At 38.3% G+C, this 26,923-nt stretch overlaps 1 protein-coding gene and 1 long non-coding RNA gene across 6 annotated transcripts in view; one reads left to right on the forward strand and one right to left on the reverse strand.

Annotated features, from left to right (window-relative positions):
* Positions 1-7,564: 7,564 nt before the first annotated feature.
* Positions 7,565-25,524, forward strand: LOC146759006 (uncharacterized). Its single transcript, XR_014932621.1, has 2 exons — positions 7,565-7,740; positions 24,172-25,524. It is a non-coding gene; the product is annotated as an uncharacterized LOC146759006 (long non-coding RNA).
* Positions 13,005-26,923, reverse strand: part of NR5A2 (nuclear receptor subfamily 5 group A member 2) — an 80,625-nt gene continuing 66,706 nt past the window's right edge. For all 5 annotated transcript variants that reach the window (XM_085511085.1, XM_015869514.3, XM_085511087.1 and 2 more), the window contains one exon: positions 13,005-14,556. In XM_085511085.1, coding sequence (XP_085367211.1) covers positions 14,309-14,556 — 248 coding nt within the window. In that variant the 3' untranslated portion in view covers positions 13,005-14,308. The remainder of the gene's footprint in view (positions 14,557-26,923) is intronic.

Below are 26,923 nucleotides of genomic sequence, written 5' to 3' on the forward strand. Positions count from 1 at the left end.
AGATGATAATTTTGTTTTCTCCTTTTCATCTTTATTTTGCTCCAGGAACTTTGTTTTAACTTCTGTACGTTCTTTTCTATTATTTTCCAGGAGGTGCTCTGCTTTTTGTCTTTGAACTTGTGCAAAATATCCCTTCCCAGATCGTGCATGCATACATAATCTGATTTACTTTGTAGACACGCAGACGTATTGGTCAGATTGTACTTGGCACTAATGCAAGAAAACATCTAGGGAAGGCTGTACACCTGTGTAAAAAGTGGAATGCAATGTAATCCTCTGCTATCACAGAAACCAAAGGGTGACTTATTCTTACAAGAGAGGTGTTAAGTGTTACTGCCTGCTCTGGCTCCAGTCCCATGATGGGCAGTGTCCCTGCCCGAGCACTGTGCACAGGGCTCAGGTCAGAAAGCAGGCGCATACCAGCCTTGGCTGCTCCAGCTGTGTGTGCTCCATCACAGTAATCTACACAGTGATCTGACCATTTCTTCCTGAAGCTGTGCTGAGGACATTTGTTCTTCCTGAAACACTGTATTGTATACATGGGATCTTGGTCATGCTGGGTGCTGTAACTGTAACAAGTCTGGGTAAATGCCACAAAATTTAGGTGAAGTACTAGGCAAATTCCTGTAGCAGGAGAAGCTGGCTTTGCCAATTTACTCACCAAAGCATCTTTGTCATGTGTGTGTGTACAAAAATGTCTGAAGTGGTAGATTGTGAAGTGGCTTCTTGGGAATACTGACCTGAGTGGATGGCTGTAGTCTTCTGTCTGTAGTGAACACCATTATTTCTGGGAAATTAGAAAAAATAGCCCAAACTCATATGATGTAAATAAGTTCAAAAAACACAAAACTTATTTTGAGAGCTTTCTGGCTGTTGCTGTGTTTTGGAGTAATACATTGTCCAAGACATGGCACTTCCATGATGTATTAAGCTAATATATCATAAGAGTGCCATAGCCTTGATGATGTATTAATGTAATATATCGTTAAGGTGCCATTGCTCTTTTGATGCATTACTCAAAACATTACAGACTGTTTGGGTTAGTCCACAAGCATCTGTGTGCATGAGGTAGAAGACTGCAAGTATTTCTATATTTGAATGTACAGTGAAATTGAAAAAAAAAACTTTTGCATGTGCAAGAGCAGTGTAGGAATATTAGAAAACTGGGAGCCTCTGGAGAGAGGATTGAGCCAAGTGGTGGGGCCAAAACTGAGGTGGGAGCTGTGTGCTTGAAAAATCTCTGTCTGAAAGATGTACAGAAGATTTGCTGAGGGGAAGAGAAATTGCCTTTATTAGAACCAATAATAAGTTTTCATTTCCTTTTGAAGAGAAACGTGATACATGCTGTAATATGGGAACAAGTTCAGCATTTCCTAAAATGTGCTGACATGATTCTTCTCAGGGTGCTTTTTTGCACCTTATCCTACACCTTGTGCTTTGCTAATATATTTTCTGGGAGAATGGGGCTGGATAGATTTTATGCAGACATAAAAACTCTTTTGCCTTGACTTTTATTTGCTGACATTTGTTGTGTATGTCAGCCACTTTTGTTTTCAGAAAGGAGGGTAAGATGTCCGGTTAGCACTGAGCATCTTTCAGAACTTGTTTTTACCACATTTCCTGACATATCTTGTTTTGGACAAGCTTTGGGAAAGCATTCAGAACCAAAGTGAAAAATCCCTCGCCCTAAGCTGGATATCAAATTCAATCAAAAGATATTACAACGTGCATTAAGTGCCAGTGGTGGTGATGACAAATACTGATCTCACACATTGCTTTCTAACAAAATGTCTCTATGTGTTAAGTGTGCATTTTTCCTTCTGTTCTTTCTTCTTTTGTAAATGCAGTGTAATTTAATGGATGTCGTGGGTGTTATTGACTGGACGTACGTCCTTGGCTAGGCAGCCTAGGTCGTGTTGAAAACCCAGGTCATAAATGCACTAGTCTTGCAGTGATAAATTGAAATATTGCTGGTTAGTATTGTTATCCCAGTTTTGCCACTTGTAGAGCAAGATTTGCCCAAGTGTTGATTTTTTTATTTATTTATTTTTTCCTTTACTGCATTTAGGAATGGAAGGTTGCAGAGACAAATGTAAAATCCTGTACTTTGAACACTGAGAAGTGCTTTCAAGAGCATTTCTGGGTACTGTGAAACAGCTTCTTCAGTGTAAACTGCTCTTTCGCTCTCTATGTGGAGAGGCATATAAAAAACCGCATTTCCAAGTTACATCCCAAGGGTTATTAGCCAGGACAATGTTCAACTTTACCCAGTTTTTTTACATCCTGCTACGCTGACCACTAGATGGCATTGATATTGTTAAGATAAGTGGGAAAAGATGGATGGTGCTAAAACCTCCTCACTTCAATGGCCCCCAGCTTCCTTCCTGCCATTCAGAAAGCCCAACCAGACAAGAAAATCCTCAAGTACCCAGAGTTAAGGCTGTACCTTAATTTTGAAGAGTTGCTTGCTGACAGCACAGTGACTACAGACATGATGACCCACTCCATGTACTCGTGTGGGAGATTCCTGTTCCCAAATAATTTTCAGTTGACTGAGTGCAGGCAAACTGCTAAGATTGGAGCTGCAGAAACCTCAGCCACAGCCCAAGGAATGCAGTGATGCTTGAATGTTCTGGCTTCTGCGCTCTAATGCAGTCATCATGCTCAGTGGGTTACCTTTTTCAAGGTATTTTCCTATTTCTTCTTTATTTATTTATTTATTTTTGGTTAAAAAATTTGTTACCCTGATAGTAATCTTCATAATACACACATTGCTCTGAAAGTAATGCCTCCCCCTTTTTTTTTTTTTTTTTCCTTTGGAAACTATAACAGGGAGAAAGAGCACAGTAACACTATTTCATAGAGCAATTTCTCAGCTACAAAACACTATTTTTCAACATAGTCACCACCATTAGCTGTGCATTTTTGCTAGTGATGAACAAGAGCCTGCATAGCATGCTCATAACAGCTGCCACCCAGAACACAGTTGGTCTTTCATGTCTCTTTTGCCACTGCTGAAACATCACCTACCACCTTACTGTGCTACCATCCACTGCTTGGTCTCCATCAAAATTCAGCCAGGATCAATAACTGTCAGTGGGTGCAATTTTATCTTCACAGAAGAATTCAGTGATGCACCTTTTCTCTATATGACTTTTGATGTCAAACTGTCCATCTGCTGGTATCTGTTTTTCCACCAAATTGTAACAGGAATATTGATGGGAAGGTTCAGCCTCTACTGCCATACCACCATCTACTTCTGCTGTTGTAGCCCAACATGATATAATAGGAGGCGTTACTTTCAGAGCAGTCCTTGTAGTTACTGCCCTGCTTAACTTATGATCAAGTTGCTCCTCTTGTATTAAATTACCAGAAAATATGAAGTTACTTGGTGTTCTTGAGCGCTTGTGGTAACGAGTATTATAGTTGGCATTCATATTTAGGTTTCTTAGTAGCAGAAAAGCAGACTTGTTTGTATTTGTTTTGGGAAGCAATAGGTATTCTCTGCTAATAATAGTGGGAAAATATTTTCTTTGGGTTTGCCACACCTCTGCTGATACTGAGGTGTCAAAAGAGAAAAAAAACAGTCGGTTTCTACTTCCAATGATTTCTTGAGTCGCTATAGCTTCTGTCCCATTGGCTTTGCTGGCCACTCAAGTAGTGTGGCAAGTGGTAGCTGTGATAGGTCACAGGCAATTTGACAGTTTGGCATAGTTTGTGACAAGAAGCAGTTCCTAGCCTAGCAGATGTTGCCTTGCTGGTCTCAGTGCACATGTTTGGGAAAGTCTACTGCTGTGTGTCTGTCACAGCTTGATATAGACTAACATCAAGTGACAGACAGCCTCTGGGACCCAGCTTGTAGCCTGCGTGATGCAGGAACTCAGCATCTCAGTGCCTGCCTGAGGCTTAGTAAAGGTTTGATTCCACAATCCTATTTCTTTTGGGATGACTGTGTAAAGAAGGATAGCAAAAGCCATTTGTGTTTGGTGATACAGCAAAAGGAGATCAGAATTTACATATAATGAATAATGAATTGTTTAGAAAGCAATGCCTGACTTCCTCCAGCATAGCAGTGTGTTTCATAGAAGTACCTTTAGCTCTCAGGAAATCATTTGTAATTTGCTATTAGAGGTAATTATTTTAATGATTGTTTGGTAATGTGACACTGGGCTTGGAGAAGGCAGGTAAATGAATTCTCAGAAAACTGTTTTGTGATTATCTGGTTTGTTTTTCTAGTTGTTTTGTTTCCTGATTAAAGTTGAGGAGATGGTGTAAGAATGAAAGGACTAGAGCCTGAGAAACCAAGGGGCAAAGTAGCTGATGGATCATTTTGTGCAGATTGTAGTAGATAGAGTCAAGAACACTGTTGTGGCATTATATATACTTTTATTAAGCATTCAACTTTTACAAATATATTATGTGCCAATAGCTAGATACTCAGCCAGGTCAGGGCTTTGTCATGCTGGTGATAAAAATCCAGCTTCCTGCACAGTGGGTAAAATTTGATTTTTGTTTTAAATGATCGTGAAGATAATGTCACTGGTACTTCCTCCCAGCTGTAGGTGTGCACGCTGCGATTCAAACTCTGTCCTGAAAACAAAGACATTCTCTGCTAAGGAGATAGAAAACCCCATAGAAGTGGCTTGAAATTGAATTAAGCTTATTGATATCAGCGCTGGTTATGTGTACTGTTTACATCAGTATTGTTATAACTCTTCTGGTGGCAGTGTGTAGTCTCCTTGAAAATATCTGTGGTTATTATGTATATTACTAGAAACTGCCGTGTATCCCTCTTTAAAAAGAGAGGCTGGTCTTGGAAATCAAAATGGCTAATTTTTTTCTCTATTAGCTTCACAAGGAGTTCCTTATAACTAAAACCACTGACCCAATGAGCCAAGTGCCTCCATCAAATGTTTCATTTAATGATGTCTTTTATTACAGTTCAGCGACCCAATAGACTGAGCATGGTGTGCTGAGTGCCTTTGAAAACTCGGCAGTAAAACTTCCTGCGTGTCGTATGCTGTGAAAATGTTCCCCCCTGACTGGAGTATGGGGGTTTTTTTTGGTGGTTTTTTTTTTTTTTTTTTAGTAACTTTGAATAAATGAAGCAGGAGGCAAAACAAATGAGCAGAATCAATGGCTAAAAACCTACCTGTAACAATCAAAGGTCATTGTGCTCCAGAGAGATGTTTTATAATGTGAGTGAAATAAGAAATTAATGTATTTCAGTCAAAACGTTGACTCAGCCATGAGAATGCATTTCTCTGGGACCCTTCTTGTTCTCTCCACACCTCTTGTAGTTTGCTATGTTCTCTTGCTAGCTGTTCTCCTTGTTTCACTCCTGTCCCTTCTCTTCCTGTGGTCTGTGTCACTGCTATAGCAGGGTAACCTGGCAATTCCTGGGTGAAAACTCTGATTTGTAGGCTGTGTTATCTTCTGCAGGAGCTTTGAGAGCAGTTAGGCACCCAGCAGCGTGGGCAGGAGCCAGTCTTGTGCTCCCAAGCTGCCCTGTAGGTCCCTCATCATCTGTCACAGCAGTTATTTCATCCTGGCCTGTGGGGGCTGAGTCACCAACCCTAACGACTTTAGAAGTGCATAACCTTATTGGGTGGAATTTTTTGTGCTGGAGGGTGTTTTGTTTTTTAATATCAGTAATGGCATTTAAGTAAACTAGGTGAAAACTAACCCCCCCACCCCTTTCACTTTTCACACAATATTAACCAACTGTTACTAATTTAAAATGATTTATAAAGTTTCTAACAAAATTGAAGCAGTCCTATCACACTACAGTGAGTAACTGAGTACTTCACAGTATCACCATGCATAAGAAGTGTAACAGGCTAATACAGGAATGGTTAAATTAATTCCTAAACCAAATCTGAAGTTTTTCTGTAGTGCAGTTTTTCTCACTCTTATTTAGTTATTTTGTAGTGATTCCATGTGATCCTTTTCCCTTTTAGCTCATGCAGAAAAGCACTCTTGAATTGATGTTCTTGTGGTGTTTACATTCTGCAATGTGTTAGAATGACCAGAAACCAAATAAACTATGTTATGTGAATGAGCTATGCAAATAAACTCTTCGGATAAAGTGAACTGACTGCCCTCAATCATTTTCAGCTTCTCTTTTCTCTCTAATTGGAATGAATTACTTTGTTTACATTTCTGCTGTGGCTTTGTGTGGTTTCTTGTAAAACCTCATCTCCTAGTTGTTCCATTCTCATTTAGCTGTGCAGTGAGTTTTACCAGCTTGTAACAGCTCTATCAGCAAAGGGAGAAATACTTCCTTTGGCAATGTCTCAGTTATGGATATTGCAGACGCGCTTTGTGAGTTCTGCTTGTGATCCACCTAGAATGGGATACAGAGACTGGTAGTTTCTGAGGTATGTGATGCCAACATGAATGAGGTGTGCCAAAGATCTAAAACTAAAGACTTTATTTCTCGGGAATTTCATATCCTTAAGATCAGTTTTGCAATACAAACTGAGTTACTTGGAAAAGACGCCACTCATTTTTATATATGTAAAACACGTGTGTTTGGCTTCCTGTCAGAAATAGGAATTAACAGCATTTGAAAAAACTTTTGAAGGCTGTTACAGCTGCAGTTGTTGTATTTTGTCTTGGGTGGAGAATTTCAAAGGCTTATTTCATGAAAATAAACTCTTAAGGGCAGGAACTGTTACTCATCCATGTTTGGAAAGCACCACCAACACGATTTGGATAACAATAGTACTAGAGAAGGCTGAAAGAATAATTAAAGAGTGGAAATAATGAGCTAAGGGAGGAACACATAACTTAGTGTGGTGATGGCTGCACATTGACTGAGAGAGGCTAAAGCTGCCTGAAGAAACATGATGAAGTTTCTACTTATCGGTGATTGAAATGATATCAAGTAACTTGAAGAAAAATCCTCTGAAATGGGGGGAAAAAAGGAATTCGTTCTCGTTTGTGTGTTATCCCAGGAAATTTCCTTCATTCTTTAGCTCTTTTTTCTTCCTTGGGAAGAGGGAGCCTGACAGTAGAACACCATTCCATTTGTGAATTGTTTGCTTATTCTAAAACAGTTCCTTACACTACAAACACATAATCATTTTTTTCTTGGTTAAATTAGTTTGTATTGTATTAATTATAGCTTTCATGAGAAGATATAAAAAAAAGCCCAGCAGAACAACTACAAAGTAGCTACCAGGAAGAAAGCAGGGTTTTTCTAGTGTCCTTGGCCTCAATTTTATCATCCGAAAGTGATCGCTTCCTTTCTGGAGCTTTTTTCATGTTTTGTGTATATTATTTCTGTGTTTTGTTGTTCACATGAAACTGACCTCCAAACAGAGCTAACATGTAAATACAAGGGAGGTGAGAGAGAAGCTGGGTAAAACTATGGCATCGGTACAGTGAACTTTTAATGATAATTTAGTCTAAGTATTAGAAAATATGTTAGTAAAATACTGCTGTTTTCTTCATGACTCTCACATTAGATAGATGGACAATGGTTCTGTATTAGGTAGGGGGACATAGTGCTAAAGCAGCAGATGATCTCACAAAACTTTCCTTCTGCTTCTGTTCACAGGCTGACCACTTGTGACACCAGTGTGCTGTATCCCCACATAGTGTTCAGGCTCTGTCACCTTTGCCTGCAGCAGCCTCTGTTGCGTGCTTGTGGTTGTTGCTCCTTCTTGAACAAAACAGCGCTGAGACATGGTTGATGCTGTTCAGCCAGACTTCCTGAGGGCTCTGGAACACCAGGTGAGATATCAGCCAGCTATTTCTGACAAGGAAAATGTCTTAAGTCTGTCACCGTGGAAAGTGCATTGCTTTTTGGTTAGTTTTATTTTTTTTCCTTGCAGGATGCTCAAGGGGTAAGTCTGTGTCAAAGCTGGATATATAAACAAAGAAAAGAAATAAAAACTTTGTTCCCTTTACTCTTTTTGGCAAAGGCCGTTTCTTGGTTGAGTATTACTGTGTGTTGTTGGAGCCAAAAAAAAAAAAAAGCCACCCCAAAAGCCTGTCTTAAAATAATATCATTCTAACACTGATGCTGCTTCTCTGTTTAGATTCCACTGTGAATATCATAATGTTGTTGTTAAACTAAAATTCTTGCATGTTTCCTATTTTCCTTCTGAAAACAATGTTTGGTGAGGACTGTTGATGTTTTAGCTGGTTGTTGTAAGCTAAGACATAGCAGGCTAACTGGTGGTGACCTTGCCTTGCTTTTGGCTGGGCTTTCTTTAGCCTGGTATGGCCAGGTTTCAGCAATTTTTTTCCTGTTTTGACATTTATGGTCACTCTGCTGCCTCTAAACATGCAGACACCGTTGAGTCCTTGACACTCCTGTTTTTATTCACTCCATCCTCCAACCCTCAAACATATAGATGACTTCTGAAAATATAAATGCATTGGGTCAGGTTGACTTGTGAGTTCTGTTTGTGGTACAAAGAAAAAGAATATTAAAGAGGGAAATTTCAGGCATACAAGAAAAATGTGGAAAGGCAGCAAGAGCTCATGTGTAGAGTAAAGGTGTCATCATTGGAAGGATCAGGTGGGTTTTAAATAATATAAATGAGCAGATAAGAGACACTAATACAGAGAAACAAAAGTCATAAGACGTGCCTGGCTCCAGCATGTTGGGGCAGATCTTACTAGGAAGAATAAGAATTTGTTGTAGGGTATTTCACTGGATTTGCTAGGAAAAAAGACAACGTGAACTTTGGGGAGGAGCTATATTGTTTTGTTTTAAATGAAAATAAACTCCAGTGATAAGCTTCAGGTGTCACAGCAGGAGTTGAATATATTGATTTAAACATATTTAAATAATTATTCCATGTCATTTTTTATCTGAAAGCTATAAAAATTGTAAAATAAAATGAGATTTATTAAATGAAAATTAGAAACAGTATCACTTACTGTGGCAGGTCTGTAAAATACATAAATGATAATTTATTCACGCCTTGTTAATACTTCAAAGTGATGATAATAATCCACCATATTTTATTTATTTTTTCCTTTACATTAAAAGTGAATCACCATGAAATATTTATGAAACATAAATATAATATTGTCTATTCTACATTGGTGCTTAGTTTGTATTATATTTTATTCTGGAACACCTCTGCCCCCAGTTATCTTTCTCTTTCTACTATACCTTATGGATGGATTGTAATAGGCATCCACAATACTCCGTATTTCTTACTGTGGAATTCAAACTCAGGCCGTTTTCTAGACCACCTTCCTACATAAAACTGTGATGTGCTTCTGCGCTGTAGGAATCACTTTGTAGAGCTTCCCCTCTTTGATACTTGTAGATCTAGATCAAGTGGTGAGGAGCACCACAGCTATAGTGATGTAGTGCGTGTTATAAATGCTGTTGTATTGTTTAGAAAAGCATTCCCCTCTCTTCTATTATTCTGCAATGCTTCTACTTACATGAGTGGAAAGACAGCACTGTAAAATGGGGCACTAGTGGTCCCCATGGGGAGCAGTGCCTCACAGATTGTCCTGTACAGCCATCAGAGAACTGGATTTTTGAGTGTGCTTGAGGAGTTCCCAAAAGTGGTTTGTGGCATGTGTGTGTATCCATAGGCAAGTCAGTAGCTATTGAGTGGCCTTCAGCAGGTTCTGGTGTACATACAGTAGTTTGTTCAGGGTCCTTCTTGCAAACATTCTTTATTTCCTTTGATACAGAGTCTCAGTTTTACTGTGTAACTGGCAGTCAGCAGTAGTAGTATCCAGCAAACATTCAGTAATATCAGGCAGAGTGTGGCTGACACAAATACCTGCAGGGAGGCTTTTGTTCAGTGAAGTTTTTGGTTGAGGATATTGCATTTGATTTTACACCACAGAACACACACAGCTTTGTGTAGCTGCAGCAGCACAGGTGATGAACAACTGGTGTTACTGAAGTGTTCCTATGTTCTGCACCTTACACCAAGAATCATTCCGTTCTACACTAAATTTACTTATCCCAAAGCATAGACTATCTAGACTATGGGCTTCATATTAAGGGTTAATGAAAAGTGTTATTCAGTATTCCAGGAAATTGTCAAGATCACCAAGTATTGTACTGATGACCTGTGTTACATTGAACTCACTCTCTCCATGTTTCCAATAAAAACACGCAGCAGATTGTTCCAAAACCAGTGTCAAACACAGTTAAAAATAAATTCTCTCATAATTTAGATCTGTATTCCATATACTAAATATACTGTCTATGTATATGTTATATAAATGTGTATGTGTACATATATATGTGTTTTCCTTAGATGAGATTTTAATCCTGCAACATCACCTAGATCTAATGAGATATTGTGATTTTCAGTTATGATTCCCAATATTTAAAAGTATCCTATCTATTTTACTCTGTTTTTATTGCAACACTAACACAGCTTTGTTTCATTCAAACACAGTATTTGTAAATAACTAATTATAGACCTGTTTCTTCCCCTTGAAGCATTAACACTTGGCACCATGCAGAACAGTCCCTTTTCAGCTACAGGACAGTTTAGGGGAAGCGATGGACTTGATCTCAGAACAGTAGGGTGCTGCTGACAAGCTGTTGGACCACTTCACCCCCTGCTCTTGAAATGGCAATCAGATGAGCCAGAGGGCAACTTTAGGAGAATATTTTTCTCTAGTAGCTGTAACATCTGCCTCCTTGGCAGCCTCTGCTGGCAGTTGTGCTGGAAGCTCTGGAGTTGCCCCTGGCCCTGTGCTGTATTTACATTGCTGAGAGGTTATCCTGAGCTCTGCTGGATCCCGTTACCCGATTTTCTTTTGTTCTGTCATTTTTCTCCTCCGATTGTTTGGCTGCTTAACCCTTTTTGAACAATGTTTAAAGTGAAATTAAGTGTGCAGAATGAAATGAAATGCATTAACTTGTTGAACTGGTAAATTTCTTTTTGAGTCAGTGCAGCATTTCTGATCTGTTTAGCTGGGTTTATTTTGCTTCATCCTACACAATTCCACTATAGCTGTCCGAGTTTTTGCATGTGCTGTTCTCTACATTTTTTACTTTTCTCTATGCATCAGGGTTTTTTTTTTTTTGAGCTCTTCTATGTTTTACATTTTACTCTCCTCTTCAGTGAAACTGTGCTTTGACCAGTGCTTCTTTTCGGTGGAATGATGTTAGTATAAAGACAATTTAAAAGTAGTCAGCATGGACATATCAATATTTATTGAAATACTGAAAAAAAAAATCCATTGGCGATGAGAAACTTCTGGCAAGAACTGACATGACAATATGTATTTCACCGATACAGTAGGAGAACTTCAACTTCAACAAGTAACTCACTGCACATTCTAAGAGTTGCATGGATTTAAATCCAAGGCAGCTGCAGAACATCTGTAGTACAAATAGTCAGACCTTACAGATTGTCTGTTTACAAACACAGAACAACTATAATAAACCAGCCAAAGCCAAAACCTTTGAATTTTAGTCTGCTTTTACTAATATGTCCTGTAATCAATAAGGCAGTCAAAAGCAAATGTCTGGTTACAAAGTAGTTAACAATTAACATGAGGTTTGATTATTTTTCTTTTTCTTTTCTTTTTTTTTTTTTTTTCTTTTTTTTTCTTTTTTTTTTTGTTTGCAAACTTTGGGCAATCAAATGGGATTCTTGGAATGACAGATATGAGCAAATATATGTTCATAGAATCATAGAATGGCCTGGGTTGAAAAGGACCACAGTGATCATCCAGTTTCAACCCTCCTGCTTTGTGCAGGGTCACCAGCCACCAGACCAGGCTGCCCAGAGCCACATCCAGCCTGGACTAATTACATGTTAGTTCATGTGAAATAGTTTCCATCAAATTGTGTGAAAAAAATCTACTCTCATACATCTTTATTTGAATTCTTTTGTCCTGTATGTGGATTATCATGCTGCAAATACAGCTAGTTACATTTTTAAAGCTTTTAACTTAAATATTCAGCGATATTCACTGTAGCATTTCAATAGCAAAAAAAAAAAAAAAAAAAAAAAAAAAAAGAAAAAGAAGAAAAAAGAGAATGCAAACACTTGAAATATGCTTTGTTTTTCTTTTAAAAAGAAAGTGAATGACCAAACTTTATACTGATGATATGTAGATATCACAGCCGCAGTCAATTGCCACCTGCATCTTACCGTCTGTTAATTTGGTTTGTTTGAGGGCAAATGCTTAGTCAAATAACATTGCCACACTTGCTGTGTGGGTTGACTATGGGGATGTATTTGGTTTGCTTTTGGCCAGTATGACACTGTGTGCATTCTGTGATTCAAGGCAGGCATCTAGGAGGTGCAGACATTGGGCTTTGCTGTGTTTGTACCCTATGCATGGACAGTATACAGGTGATTAAAATAACATGCTAACTAATGCAGATGTAATAATTAATGTCTTTGGTATACAGTGTGTGGATAGTTGGAAAAAAAAAAGAGAATGCACCTTTTCAAGTTCACATGAAATAGAAGCTACAACTCACATAATTTACAATAGATTTAAATAAACTACATTTAGGATTATGAAGATTTACAGACAATTAATCAAGTGAATGATTTAAATTTGTGAAGACCTTTGTGTGTCCCTGAACTATGTTCCACTAAATTGAAGACATGCTACAGTAAACACATATATTTGGCTTCTTCATTCTGGCTATATCTTAGATAAAGATGAAACCAACAAACAATAAATTAGCATCATAATTGTCTACAGTGGAAACTATCATATACAGTATAAATAAACTATTCAAAAGCCAGCAATCTTCATGAAAAAAAAAAAATCAAAGATTTAGGATTTTATACAGTTTCTACAAGTGATTGTACAGCTGATAATCTCAAAATTAAAGTCAAACTGAAGTCCCCTCCCACCCCACTGATTTTAGTGTCTCACGACATACAGTAATTAAGTACTGGTAAAATAATTACCAATTGGAAAGCAACATTAAGGAAATCACTGCTTTGCAATTTTATCACAGTTTTTTTTTTTTTTTTTTCTTTTTTCTTTTTTTTCCCCCACAGGACCTAAAGAATGTAAACACTGTGTTTTTGTTAATGTTGCAGGCTAATACTTTATTTTAAATATACGTTGATCCACATCTGCACAGTTACCTTTAAGGATAATGTAATAAGGCAAGACTTAGAACCGTGGCACTACATTTTAATACTGATACCTTCATTTGAACAGAGAGAGAATTGTTTGTTCTTCTCTAATATTTGTTCTGCAGCAGACTTTGGCCTACATAGACATAGCAGTATCACTCTTCTTTTTTTTGCCTAAAAAATGGTGTATTACTTAACTTAAAAAAAACAACAGTTTGATTAGATATTGGACATCATCTCATGTAATTTACTTGCCTGTTCTTGGATTGCTTAATGCATTTCTGCTCTTTTTTATTTTATTTTTCTTTAACAAGAGTATTTTGTGTCCTAGAAAAGGTTTTTGTCAAAGAAGCTGTCACTTTTGGTGGCTTAGATATATTCATTTTCTTTTTTTGGAAAAGGCCACAGCTACATAGCAGAGCCACGTTTTAGCCACTGTGCTACTGAAGTATATATTTGAGTTGAATATATATATATATATATATATAATTTTTCTTTTGCATATTTATCTTAGGTTTTTTAATGACAGCCAGTGACAGTAGTAGAAGAGGGATACTGCCTGATTTAACAACGTGAACACATAACGAAACAAACTTTAGAACACAGTAAGAATGCCAAGCTAACTTGATAACAGACTCTTCATATTAGCTATTTGCAGGCCTGAGAGACTGTCAAAACCAGCCTCTAGGGAAGTGGTGGCCATACTACCTAGAACGTGGCCTACGCCAGCTCTCTCTTACATACTGTTGAATGGATGCCACGTTGTTTATCACAGAAGTGTTGGGTCCTTGGAAGAATGATAGAAGATGGTGTAGATGCAGCTTTGCATCTATTATAACTGCTCTAGAAGTCCTGCTGTACAATGAAGGAATTTAGTGCGCTCAATTTCTCCACTCTCTTAGCTCAATAATACAGATCAGTTTTCCCCTAAATTTCTTCGTATTGGCAATCAGAAGTTAAATATACAAGAATCATTCTGTCCTTATTCATGTTGGCATTGGTGATAGTATCCACGTTTTATGTTTACTTCTCTCCAGTTTATAAAGTCCTATAGAGATTCCTTTGGGGATGTGTAGCATATGATTCACAGTTTGCAATACAAATACCCTGATACATCACTTATTTACTATTAGTATTTGATTATTATACCATTTTGCAAAGTCTTAAAACCACATTTTAATTAGTGTTGCTTGGAGCAGTTCAGAGTATATTTTTTCGTTGAAAGCAGAAGCTCTAATGGATATAATTTATGCTCTCTTTGCATGCAGCATCTCAATGAGAAGGTTATTACATGGGACATCTCCGTTCAGGTGTTTGTAGTAGAGGTATTCTTCTGCCTGCATACTGATGGCCCGGATTTCTGGTAGTCGCAGGAGAAGCTGCCCGAATTTGTCTGTTTGCTGTGGGTAATTACACATTGTGTAGTCCAGCAGAGCAGCATTCACTTGTTCCTGAACACCCTCCACAAGCTGGAAGTTCTCTAGGTTTTTGACATCTGAATGGTAATTAAAACAACAACAAAAACAGTAAGAACAATTGAGTTGCATTTTAATTACGGCTTACTAAGGCAACATTTTGCTAAATATTGTGGGTTTTTTGTATTATTATTTTTTTCCTCCTGACAAAAGCATACTCTACAAGCTGCTGAATATTCAGCAAACCCTTTTGCTCTCTTTCCTGGGAAAATGATCACAAAGAGCTTTAGCGGAGTGTCTTGTTGAAATTCTGCATATACCTCAAATCAATTAGACACCAATGGAGTCTGAGCAAGGTCAGCTCTTTTCATATCTTACAAAAAGAAAGGTTGAGGATTCCTAAAGTAGAAGACCGTGATATATTGCTAGCAAATGAGTCCCAAGAGGAAGCCCTATCTTTAACCTAGTATGTTACACAATTCATATAATTCTGTATTAATTTTTCTGACCCAAGGTGAAATCTGTGTCCAGGGTATGATGTAGTTAATTCTAATAAAAAGTGACAGGGTTCTTGTTTCTGTTTGACATTTTCTAAACGATTCTGAAAGCCTTTGACTTGTCTAGTCTATGTTAATGAACCATCTGGTACACTCCAGTGACTGCCAAAATAATCTTCCCTACTAGAAACTCTCTAAAATATATATTTCATTGACTAATGATCTTTATAAATTGAAATCATTGTCCTTTGGGGGGAATACCAGATAAAAATGGTGCCCTTTAGCCTGACTATGCTTTCTGAAATCCAACGTGCTAATTTTATTTGGTATTGGATAACATGGGTGCTTACATCAGTTAGCAGGCAAGATTTGTTCACTCTTCCTCTCTTTGATTATCTTCTTTCTGTTTCTACACAGGAAGTTTCAGCTATGAAAATGGCAGTCAGGGATAAATCACAGAATCATAGTCACAGAATTGTAGGGACTGGAAGGGACCTGTAGATATCATCAAGTCCAACCCCCCTGCCAAAGCAGTCTCCTAAGACCTGGTCGCACAGGTAGGCATCCAGGCAGGTCTTGAATATCTCCAGTGAAGGAGACTCCACAACCTCCCTGGGCAGCCTGTTCCAGTGCTCCATCACCCTTATCACAAAGATGTTCTTACACACATTTGAGCAGAACTTCCTATGCTCCAGTTTGTGGCTGTTTCCCCTTGTCCTATCGCTGTGCACCACTGGAAAGAGTCTGCCAATATACTGACTCCGTACTGTTTGAGTCCCTTTGTTAAATGTGTTTTGATGCTGTCTTTTGACATGTCTGAAGATTGCAGAAATTATTCCCACATTTGCAAATCAGACTTCTGATATAATGCAGAAAGTGGGAAGCAATCAAACTACTCTTGCTGGGAGAACTTACTTTGGTTGATGTTCAGTCATCTGTACCATAGTAGAGTACTGTAATACAGTTTCTTGTAATGCTAGAGCACAGCAGTAGAAGCATATGTACTCGGCTAACTCACTTCGAATTAAGACAAATGTGTCCCTATATGGATATTCTTTGAGCAAGGGAGAGGGGGAATTTGGCAGAATTTGGTTCATTGTAAATCCCAGCTTTGAATGGAGGGGAAATGAGTGTTTTCCTTTGTAAAATAGGAACACACTTTGGTTTCCCAATGCATTACACTGGAAAGCTGTGTAAGTTGGATCTAACTGCACCTTTTCCTAGAAGAGCTTTAAATAGAACTTATGGTTCCTGCTCATAACTGTGCTAGATTAAGAGGAAAATGGTTGAAGGAGGCAAACATTTTTCCTCAGGATCAGAGAACAGGAGGGAAGTCATGGTTCCCAATGGCAGAGCTGGGTAGCATGTACAGACTTGGAGCAGGAGGCTCTCTGCAGCATACTGTACTTGCTGCCGGCTACCCCTTTGCTTCACTCTTTCATGGGCTTTCTGCAGGGTGGATGGTTCCTTTCATCATTACTGTCTGCCTCTTTCCTGTCCCAGTTTTGTTCTGGAAATGACACAAGTGGCTCCCTGAATCAGATGCTGCTCACTTGGGAGCCAGGACATGACCTCTGCTTGAATTTTGCTATCTGGCGTTAAAGAATTCCCGAGCAGTACCAAGGTGATGATGACTGTCCGAGTGGAATCATCTGAAATTTCAGTATCCAGAGTGAGGGGAACTGGAAATTTCAGAGCTGCTGTGCATGGCTCCTGAGCTATTCACACTTATTTATCTGAAGTCTTTTTGCCAGTGTCTCTGGTAAATCGTGTTTTCATATATTACTCTGGATGTTTTCTAAGAACTGTTTATGTTTTCACGTAGGTACTTAAAACTCCTAAGGTATTTTGCAGGGAGTGTGAGTTGATTTAAAAGTTGAGTGTTGTAATTATGATTAGTAGATTACTTTCAGAGGCAAATTGCAATCATGAATGAATTGGCAGAACATAAGTTCCCCCAGAAAATATGGCCTATGTTGGGAGTTAAACTGCATTAAACAGGAAGATAAATTGTATAATGATTTCAGAATTAGCATGTCAAACCTTTTCCTTGCTAAAAATAACTTCAAAATAACTTTAAGCACTTTGGTATGGCAATAAAAGCATTAGTCAGATTTAAAGATAAGTACAGTTAATATGAACATTAAACAAAAAGTAGTTTTGGGGCTTGTATGCCACATCCAGCCTGAGGAAATGCTTTTAATGTATTCCTGGCATTTGTGATGAGAATCGGATGTTTGTAAACAAGGTTGTTTTAGTTCATCAGTCTGAATGCAAGGAATTTTCCTTACTCTTTCTATACTGAATCGGAGTATTCATGGTCTAAGTGACTACAGTGTCGGACATCATTACACAATTCATCTGTGTGTTGATCTCTCTGGCAGTGCAGTCTTGACAGAGGTGGTATGGAGGCAACCTGATGACCGGTTGTGTCTTTTGAGTGAGGTCCTTGGGGCATAACCAAGATTGCCAATTTAGTACTTAGATGATACTGATTTTATCTAACTACAGTTTTATTTTTGTTGCGGATGTTTCTCATGTGCTTTGGGTTTGTTTTTGTTCTTGACAGTTATTATTTGACTTTGGCTAAAGGTGCTTGATTTAGTTTTTCCAAGTATTTCCTTTTTGATAAGAATCCTTTGAACGCTAATGAGGTAAACTGGCAAAGCACCAGGTGATGCTGATGTAACTCTGATGAAGTCAGAGCTGTATAATGAGCTTGAAATCTGCTGCAGATATACAACACATCAGTCTTTTGTGCTTTCGTGTAATTCTTCGCTCCTGTCTGCTTTTTGGAATTGCAGTGTCTCTTACCAATCTTTATATTGGTTAGTAACAATTAAAGTACACATGTTTAAGCTTAATGCAAGAAATAATTTTCCAGGGTTTAGACACTTGTAAGTTAAATGAGTAGGAATAGTTCCCCCCCCCTCCCACCCACACACCCTTAAATCCTAGCAGCTAGAAAAAGTGTTTTGTGTTGCTTACAGTAAGTATCAGTCTCTTATCTCTTCTACTTTATTCACTCAGGGACTAATTACGAACTTTTTACATGAAACAGCCTTACTGCAAGCTCACAGTGGGGCGCACATCTATTTCTATCCTTATTGGAAAGTAAACCCTTAGGTCTTCTGGAATATATTATATGTTTTACAAGAAATAGCAATTGCTTTTCTGTCAAACAAAGAATGTTTTGTTCTCTATAGCTTACTTTTGACGATTAAGACAAAAACAGTATTATAGTGTGTCAGGATCTGCTCTGCACTTACTATAAGAATGTGCTACTATTCCTGCAAATCTCCCAATTTCGATTATTTTATACATCTGCTATAAAGCTGTGTTTTAAGCTGAAACTGCATGCAACATTCAGACCAACAAGAACACTTCTGCATATTTTTGCCAAAAATGGGTCTGGTCTTTAGAGGGGTAAATATTGAGGTTTCAGAGAGGTTTTCTCCCTCTCATATTCCAAACATGAAATACTGAAAATTTGGTGGTGTATTAATCTGTAGAGAGATTCTTTTGGTCTGGGAATTCTGAAAAGCAAAATGAAAGAGAATGAGAGATTTAAATCTGAAAAATAGTAACTCCTTAGGAGCAGCATAAATACATCCCAGAGAAAGCTGGTTAAATTTTTACTGCACACACATTTTATCATGTGCCTTGTCTGTGTAAAACAAGGAACAGATGCACACACAGATACATCAGCTTCCACTGTGGATTTTGCACCATTGCAAATTATAGTATTGCAAAGGTGAAATAAGGTTAATGTTCAGGATCCTCTGAAGGTAGAAGTCCTAGAAGACTGGAAGTGGGTGTTCCAGGCAGAAAGATTTGATCCCAGCCCAAGGCTCATCTTCCTTTCCTTGAAAGGGCACAGCCCTAGCCACGTAAGGAGGCTAAGGGATGTTATTAATACCCAACAGGCCCCAGTGCTTAGCAGTTCTTTGGAATGGTCAAAAAAGTATAGATAAAATATGATGTTTCCTAAACTCTGGCAGGATCTCTTAGCCAGGATGTCCTTCAAGCTCATCTCCAAGAATCTGGTCTATTTTTTTTTCAGCTGGACTGGAAACATTCTTGGTAAATTTTGGTATGTGATAAAGAAATCTTTGAGAGCAGGAGTAGTAATGGTTGATAACTGCTAGCTTGAAAAGTACTCATGATTCTCTGTAGTTCAAACAACAGCAGCATAGCACATCTGCCATGAAAGCAGATATACAACATTCTGTGTCTAAGTTTTCTTGACAAGCAGACTACGATAATGAAGGAAGATCTGTGTTAAAGGTGAACTCCTTATTGCAAAATTCCCCTTGATTTTATTAGAGCTTGTTTGTACTGAATATTATTTACTTAGGAGGCCTGGGAAGCAAATTATTTTAGATGTGTTTATTAATCAATTGTAAGGCGCAATACTCAGCACTTCCCAAAACTTGAAGAAATTTTACATTATAGCCACTGAGGTCACATATGTCTTAAAATTCTCAACTCTGAAGTAAATGCATTTAAAACTTTTCCTGTTTTTAAAGGGTTCTTTGGCAGTGGTTAAGCTGTAGCAGTGTAAAAATTTATCTCTGACTATTTATGAGGGTCATAAAGTAATTTTCATCTTGAGTTGAACGTAACATCAGATAATGAGCACACTGTTTTGAAAGTCTTAATTAAATTATTCTGTAGCAATGTTTTTAGTTCATAGGTAAGTGTTTGGCAAAATAAAATGTATTTGAACGTTAAGAATAAGATGCTAATGAGAAAGGAGGCTGTAATTCACAGTCCAAATGCTATTCCATCCCCCATATTTGATCTTGGTGGACTTTGGGTTTGTTTCAGAACAATTCAGAAATCAACTAAAACGTATTTTGGTGTTATTTCACAGTGATAGGCTTCTTTCTATTGGTATTTAAAATATTGAGGCATATTTTTCACTACCAAAAAGACTATGAAATGACAGATTTGTACTGAGAATATCAGTTTCTGATCTCTATTAGGTCCTATGTTTATTTACTTCATTAAATAATTGTATAATTGCTTTTGCTACTGTTAGCTCTGCAATGAAAAAGGAGCTAGGGATTACTTATCTGAATTCTCCTTACAGAACTATGAAAATATTTTACTAAATTTCAGTTGTTTCTGTTCTTGCACTCTCAGTGAAGTCAAAGAACGAAACCTGATTTGATCTCTTCAATCTTTATGACTGGTGTAATTACTGACTGAGTCAGCACTCAGGAAAATAAAACAGCTTGACTTTCAGCAACTCAGGCTGAGAGTTTACTGACTTCAAAGTTAAGCAAACAAACAAAATCTCCACCTGCTTCTCATCCTGGCAACGCAGGAATGAACATCCTTATATGTTTCAATTGACACACACGTGATATGGTAGTCACTGAAACACAGCAAAACAGGATCATGTCAGGCCTCTTTCAGAGTAAGAGCTACTCACAAGTCCTGAGCCCAAGTTCATAGGCAGCAGTACCTGTAGATGTGAAGTCCAGTGTTTCGCACTGGGGCTCACGAGGAAAAGCAGGACTAGGTACATTGGCTGTGGAGAGCCAATGGGGAGAGCAGGTTACCTCAGAGGAGACGTGGATGGAGCAGATATACAAGATTCAAGCAGTGGCTGTACAGCAAGTGCTTTATTTTAGAAATGTCTTATCTGAAGGACAACGTAATTTAAAAATTACTATGCCTGGAGTTTATTTTCTGCTGATATTCCAGGCTTATCCTTACACTAGGTGAACTATGGAGAATGTGCTTAACTCTTTGCCCCGCCTAGCTGGGACTGAATGCAGCCTGGTGGTATTTTAATCCATGCTTAGCATTCACTGATGTAATTAGGTTCCACATAAGAGAGTTGCTGTTGCTTTCTTTGAAGGTGCAGAAGGACAGAAATTTCACAGAATCTTGGGATCGCTGAATCTGGAAAAGACCTCTAGGGTCTTCAAGTCCAACCATCAACCCATTTCTATTGTGTCCACTAAACCATGTCCTTCAGTGTCACATCTACATGTTTCTTGAACAACTTCAGGGATGGTGACTCCACTGCTTCCCTGGGCAGTGTATTCTAACACCTGACCTCTCTTTCAGATTCTTTTTCCTAATATTAAGCCTGAATTTATTCAAAGAAGAAAGTGGAGTCTTCCAGTTCTTCAGAGGGTGATTTTAGTTATTGCTGGCTACAAGCTGTTCTTTCTGGAGGTATGACCCAGTCTTTGGGTCGAAGCTGTAGTGCTGAGAAAGATAGAATGCAAGGGTTTAAACCCAAATTTATAGCCTGGTTGCAAGTTGGTGGTGAGACACACCTGGTCCAACATGGCTTTCTGGTTCCTGCTTTCAGGATTGTTTGTGTTTTTGATATGATGACTTTTAAGTTAGCCTGCAGATCAGTTCTAGAAAAAAGGAGTCAACTCAAGTCTCTTTTTCAGGGACAAGTTCTATATAGCCGTGATTGTATTTCTATGCAGGTATGTGTTGATAAGCTGGGGCTGGAATGATTTAGGGAAGATTTCATGGATAAACTAAGAGGGAACATCACTTAAGACTAATTTTTCCTAACCCCTCACCTATTCCCAGGTCCTTAGTATATGCCTGGGCTAGAAATGACTGTATTTCTAATATTCAGTTGGAATAAGCACAGCTAAGAAAAACAGCTAAGAAAATAATTATCATGATATCAGCGGGCTTCAATATATACATGTTTAAATGTGGGCAGACCCGCAGCCCTACCATTAGTTTCATATTACACAGTGATCAGAGAAAAAGCATTTCGTTTGAGAAAACGAGAAAATAAGAGTTATCATAAGAATTAACAAAATAAGAATAAACAGAAAATGTAATGAACCAAGAGGTTTCCCAAGTTAATTTCTGAAACATTATTTCAGTCTTCAGTAACGCATGAACAATACAGGATTGTTGATATTTTAAAGAAATTGGCTGTCAGTGTCTACAATTTGTAGGGCGTGAATAGTTTAAAATGTCATAAATATTTATGAAGTTCCTGTGAATGGTGATAGGGGCATCATACAAAATCCTTGAAGTTATGAACTGAGGCAGAAAGGGTTCTGTGTGCAACTTGCAATAAATGGCTGTGCAGTATAATGGAAAGAGGAGCAAGGAGCAGTCTGGTGTTTGGATGAGAAGGCGCTGAATGTGCAGAAACAAAACGGAATGAAAAGTTTAGAAATACGCTTCCTTTTAGTTAAAGTTTGCTTTTGCTTAGACGTTTTCAACTTTTATGAATTATTAGATCTGTATTTTGCAGTCATGAGAAGTTTAGACGTTATCTATCTTTTTCCTCCTTATTCCTTTTCTGTTACTCGAGTACTGCTTAAAATAGGAGTAATGGAGCAGATGAATCTCAGAGGTATTTCTGCTGCTGTCGCTTGAACTCCACCAAAGGGGAGTATAGTCCTAAAAGAAGTAGTATAAATATTTTCTGGAAAAATATTCTATACACATTTCTACTGAGGTTAAAACACAGAAGTGCAGCTGCCACTGAAGCCCTTTTGAGTAGCAGGCTCTATCCTTTTATAAAGCCCATCTGTCTCTATAGAGTATAAAAAATGCATGATCATAAAAAGCAGTGCTCCTTAGGGGAAAAATCTCTCTGTACTAATCTTGTAGTCACTTTACAAAACAGTTTTTAATCCCAAATTTGCATTTGATTTTCAGTCAGGAACTTTTGTGGTTTTTGCAAAGTTTTCTTATTTCATTAGAATAAGATATGAGGTACAGTTTGTTCAGGTGGCAAGTCCAGACTATGAATAAACCAACGTTATCATATGAAAGAGAATTAAACAGGCAGATCCAAGTGGGGATATATTAAGCCAAATTTAAGCTCCAGTAGTTGAATTTAGCCTGTACTAGATGTCTGGTTTGCCTCAGGATATATTCAGCTTTTCAGCTAATCGACTGAGGAAAACTGCCTCAGGTATGATAAAATTTACACGACAGCTCAGTCGAATAGTTCTTGTTATAAATACTAGCTTAAAGGCATTCTTCTGGTCTTTGGGTTCGCGACTGTATTTGCATTTAATTATTACATTGCAAACTTTTTTGAACTTGATTAAAAATATTAGGCCGGCCAATTATATTATTATAGTGGTTTATAGGTAGGAGCAGAACTTCATACCACCTTTTTACTACTTGGTGAATTTTCTTTGCGCTTTTCCTTCTGTTTATATCCAGAATCCCACAGGAGTGGAGGCTGTTACATTGTCTTTTCTTTAAAACAGGAAAAGCAAAGGTGTTTTAGTGCTGTTCTGCTCGGAGGGGTACAGAACGATACCATAGCTCTCTGTCAGTGTAATCAGAGAATAAATTAGAACATTAAGTCCTCTGCCTTATTGGAGACAAGGATCAGAGTGATACACACATCCTATCTTTTTTTTTTTCTTCAAATTTTGGTTTAAAAAAATCATCAGTAAAATAACTTCTTTTTTATATTTTTATTTTGAAACAATCTGAAGCCAAATGTCATTCATTTCTTTGCTCAATGCTGAAAGCCCTATGGCAGAACTACAGTAGAAATGACTTCTTTTAGCCAAACACTTGATTTTATTTTTTTTTTTACTTGGAAGAGCTAGAATCCACTGTTGATATTTACAGCTGTTCACTACATAAGCGTTAACACCAAACTGCAGTTTTGAGGTCCTTGGCACATTTAGCTGTTGTCCTCTGAGATACTGTTTCAGTTCCACATAATTAGTGTTGATAAAAGATTTGCAAGCTTAGATGTAATGTGTTGATGAGTTTGGTTCCTCTCAAATATTGTCCTGCATTGTGTGCTGTGTTATGGAAGAGGTTAGTCTAAGGAAGCCCAAACAGAAATATCTGCAGCTACAGTGGCACTCTGTGATGCTTCTCATCTGAGTCTCCTGATACTTTATTTGATTAGGTTGTGGATTTTGTCTTGACTGCTTGCTCTCTGGAAGGATTTTCAGTTTCAGATTCACCACAACTGAAATCAATGCCCACTTGTTGAGGGCAGTTGTGGCTAGGCCTTCCAGTGCTGTGCAAAGCAGGGTGTTTCCCCACCTGCAGGTATTTCTTGATGGGCAGGACTGAACTGTCATTTGGAATGCAATTTCTATTTTATTTCTCATTTTTTACTACAAGATTTCTGTGTTGCTTTTGCAGTTTTTCTAGTACTGCTTTGGATTTCTTTCCTTAAAGGTTAATTTTCCTAAAATTTATGTCCAGGGCAAGAAACGTGGCTTTCCTCTAATCTTGTGGCCATGACAGATGATGTCGCGGAATGCAGTTCATGTAAGTACACATGTGCATCCTCATGTTTGAGTTTCATAGCAATGCACAGGTTTTCAAACTGTAAGGTATTCAGCAACAAACTGTGCGTTTGTAGCTAGAGTAAATCAGCTCAGTCTCCAAGAGCCAAGGTAACCACTGACTGCTGCAGCAGAGCCCACCCTGCAGGAACAGTGCTTGATGATGCCAATGGTCTGAACATGTTCAGAGCAATGCCTGTTAACAATTACTTTTGTTCTTGGCATTCCTGGTTTACCTCCATTAATTTGAAGTGCGTGTGTTTCCACTGGCAAATAAACTTATTGAAACCAAAAATTACACTTCCCTGTCCCCCCCAACCATGTAGTGAAAAGTTTTTCTTAGTCCAGGCACAGTCCAAGAAGCTCAGAGGAGTATGCAGCCATACTGTAGTACCTTTTTAATCTCTGCTCTGTTTGTGAAATTAACACAGATATTGTTGGCCTGTTCACCATAATCAGTCAATGTACTTGATATAGTCTAGTTCAATCAGAATTGATACAATTCTTACTACTTCTGTTCAGCCAAACATAATGAGCTTATAGTGAAGGATAGCCCAGCAATATGTTATTTTGATATTCATTTCCTAGGTCAGCAAGAGATCCCAGCACAGAAAAGACAAATCAGGGCTGACACTTGGATAAAAAATCACATACTCGAAAAACTTGACGTGGAATCCAGTGATGTCAGAAATCCTACCTATTGGATGCTTCAAATTCAGAAATTCCTCATTTGGACCAAAATAACAGACATTTATAGTGTACCTTACTGCTGGTGACTATTTAACAGCTAGGTGCTCTCACAGCATGGTACTCTTTATGTGCTCCGTAATGAAAGTTCGCTATTGATTTTTCTGTAGCTCCTTGTAACTATTATAGTTGATACATCAATAGAAAAGGAAAGCACAATGTTTCATAGCAGGCAGAAAATCAGAGAATACATGATGCTGTGACAGTAAATCATGGCATAATCTCAAGAATTGATAGATTGTTACTGCTAACTTGAAACCCATGGCTTTCTGTGAAAAGGCCAGCCTATAATCGCCCAATACGTTCTAACAGACTGACTGCTGGTAATAGTGGTAAAGGACACAACACAATGCTTCATCTTCAGAATAATGGTTTCCACGAGGCGAGTTGTTTTGTTGTGGTGGAATTCATTTTGTGCCTTACCACAGAAGGAGGGCAAAAGAATGGTTTGAATGCAGTTTCGATGAACAGTTAGAGGTTGTAGGGAAAATGATGCTTTGTTTTCAGGAAAGCGCAGAAGGGTTATGTTTGAAAAGAAAAAAAAGGTAGAGAAGTTGTCATTAATTTTTAACTTGCAAAAGTCTGCAGTTAGTTGAAAAGGAAACACAAAAGACCTGATTATTCTTGAGATCAAAATATTGGAGCTGTTCTGTCAAGAAAGGCAAATGCAGAGAAAATAACTTTACCACAGCCGTTTCCAGCATCCTGAAAGGGCGCCAAAGGCACGTAAGTAATTGAAAGCTCTTTTAAGTGCCTGCTTCTCTTTGCCATGTTTTTGAGGGGCATGACACGCTCAAAATGTTAAGGTATGCCTAGTGAGGGTTTAACAGGAAAGTTCTTAATTGCTCTGTTCTCTCTTTACTCCCTGGATCAACTCTGGTATTTTTCTACAGTTTTAATTTATTATGGCTCTTACTTTCCTCTCTCAAAACAGAAAGGGAAGAGGAATGACAGGTAGAAGTGAGCTGGCCAGCTGGAACACGGTGGGCAGTTGAGAGGACTCCTGTTCTGCAGTAGCCTCTTGGCAGTGTTCCTCTCTCAAAGAATACTTTCAGTGTGCCTTACTGTTTTCCAGCACTTTAGAGAATGTGAGCATGATACCTGTCCTTTTCAACCTTGCCAGTTTCTCCATTCTCTAACACCAAATGTCTCCCTGGAGAGATGCTCATAGACAAGAGGAAATGACTTTCTCAACCTTACCCATTCAGCCTGTCTCAGGCTGAGCATGAAGAACAGTGTTCTGTTCTAGGATATGGTTTTTCCCTTACTGAAAGACAGGATAACATCATCTGTCTCATCCTGAGCAGTCCACTGATCTCTTACAATCTTTGGTGTTTGGAGAGGAGAAAGATACTGTTATAGTGTTATTCCCTGTTCTGATGCTGAAATTCATCTCCTTCCTGAGATTTCCCTTCACCTGGCAAGCAGAGGTATTGTACAATGTATTTAGGATATTCATCAACAGGGGATGATTCTAAATGTAAGATTTTCCTAATTAATCCTTGAATAATATTACATAGTGAATTCTTAAAATTTCCTTACAAAAGTGGCTGTGTGCGGACAAAACTTCTGGAAGCCATGTGGACTGCTTTCTGACTTACGTTATATTTTTCAGTTTGTCCCATTCTTGATGGCTCTGCAAAGGCCCAGAGTAGTAGGGAGAACCTCTGCTCTATGAAATTCATCCAGCCTCAGTAGCGGCTTTGCCAGAGCCTGACGAGCTGCAGTTTTTGCTCCCCTCCCCTTTCCTGCTGGCATAAGTCAGTGGGACGTGCTCCAAGCTGTGAGCTTGGGAATGAGTGTTTCTGCACAGTCCCCTTCTGACGCCCAATTCATGATCACAGCTGTGTTCAAGGCTGACCTGTAAAGTTGGATTCTGATTTTTTCTTTCATTGTTTCTTTCCTGTTTGCCACTATTTCCT

Source organism: Coturnix japonica, chromosome 11 (assembly GCF_054131305.1).
Source record: "Coturnix japonica strain WE chromosome 11, WE-NBRP24, whole genome shotgun sequence".
In the NCBI taxonomy this organism is placed as follows: domain Eukaryota; kingdom Metazoa; phylum Chordata; class Aves; order Galliformes; family Phasianidae; genus Coturnix; species Coturnix japonica.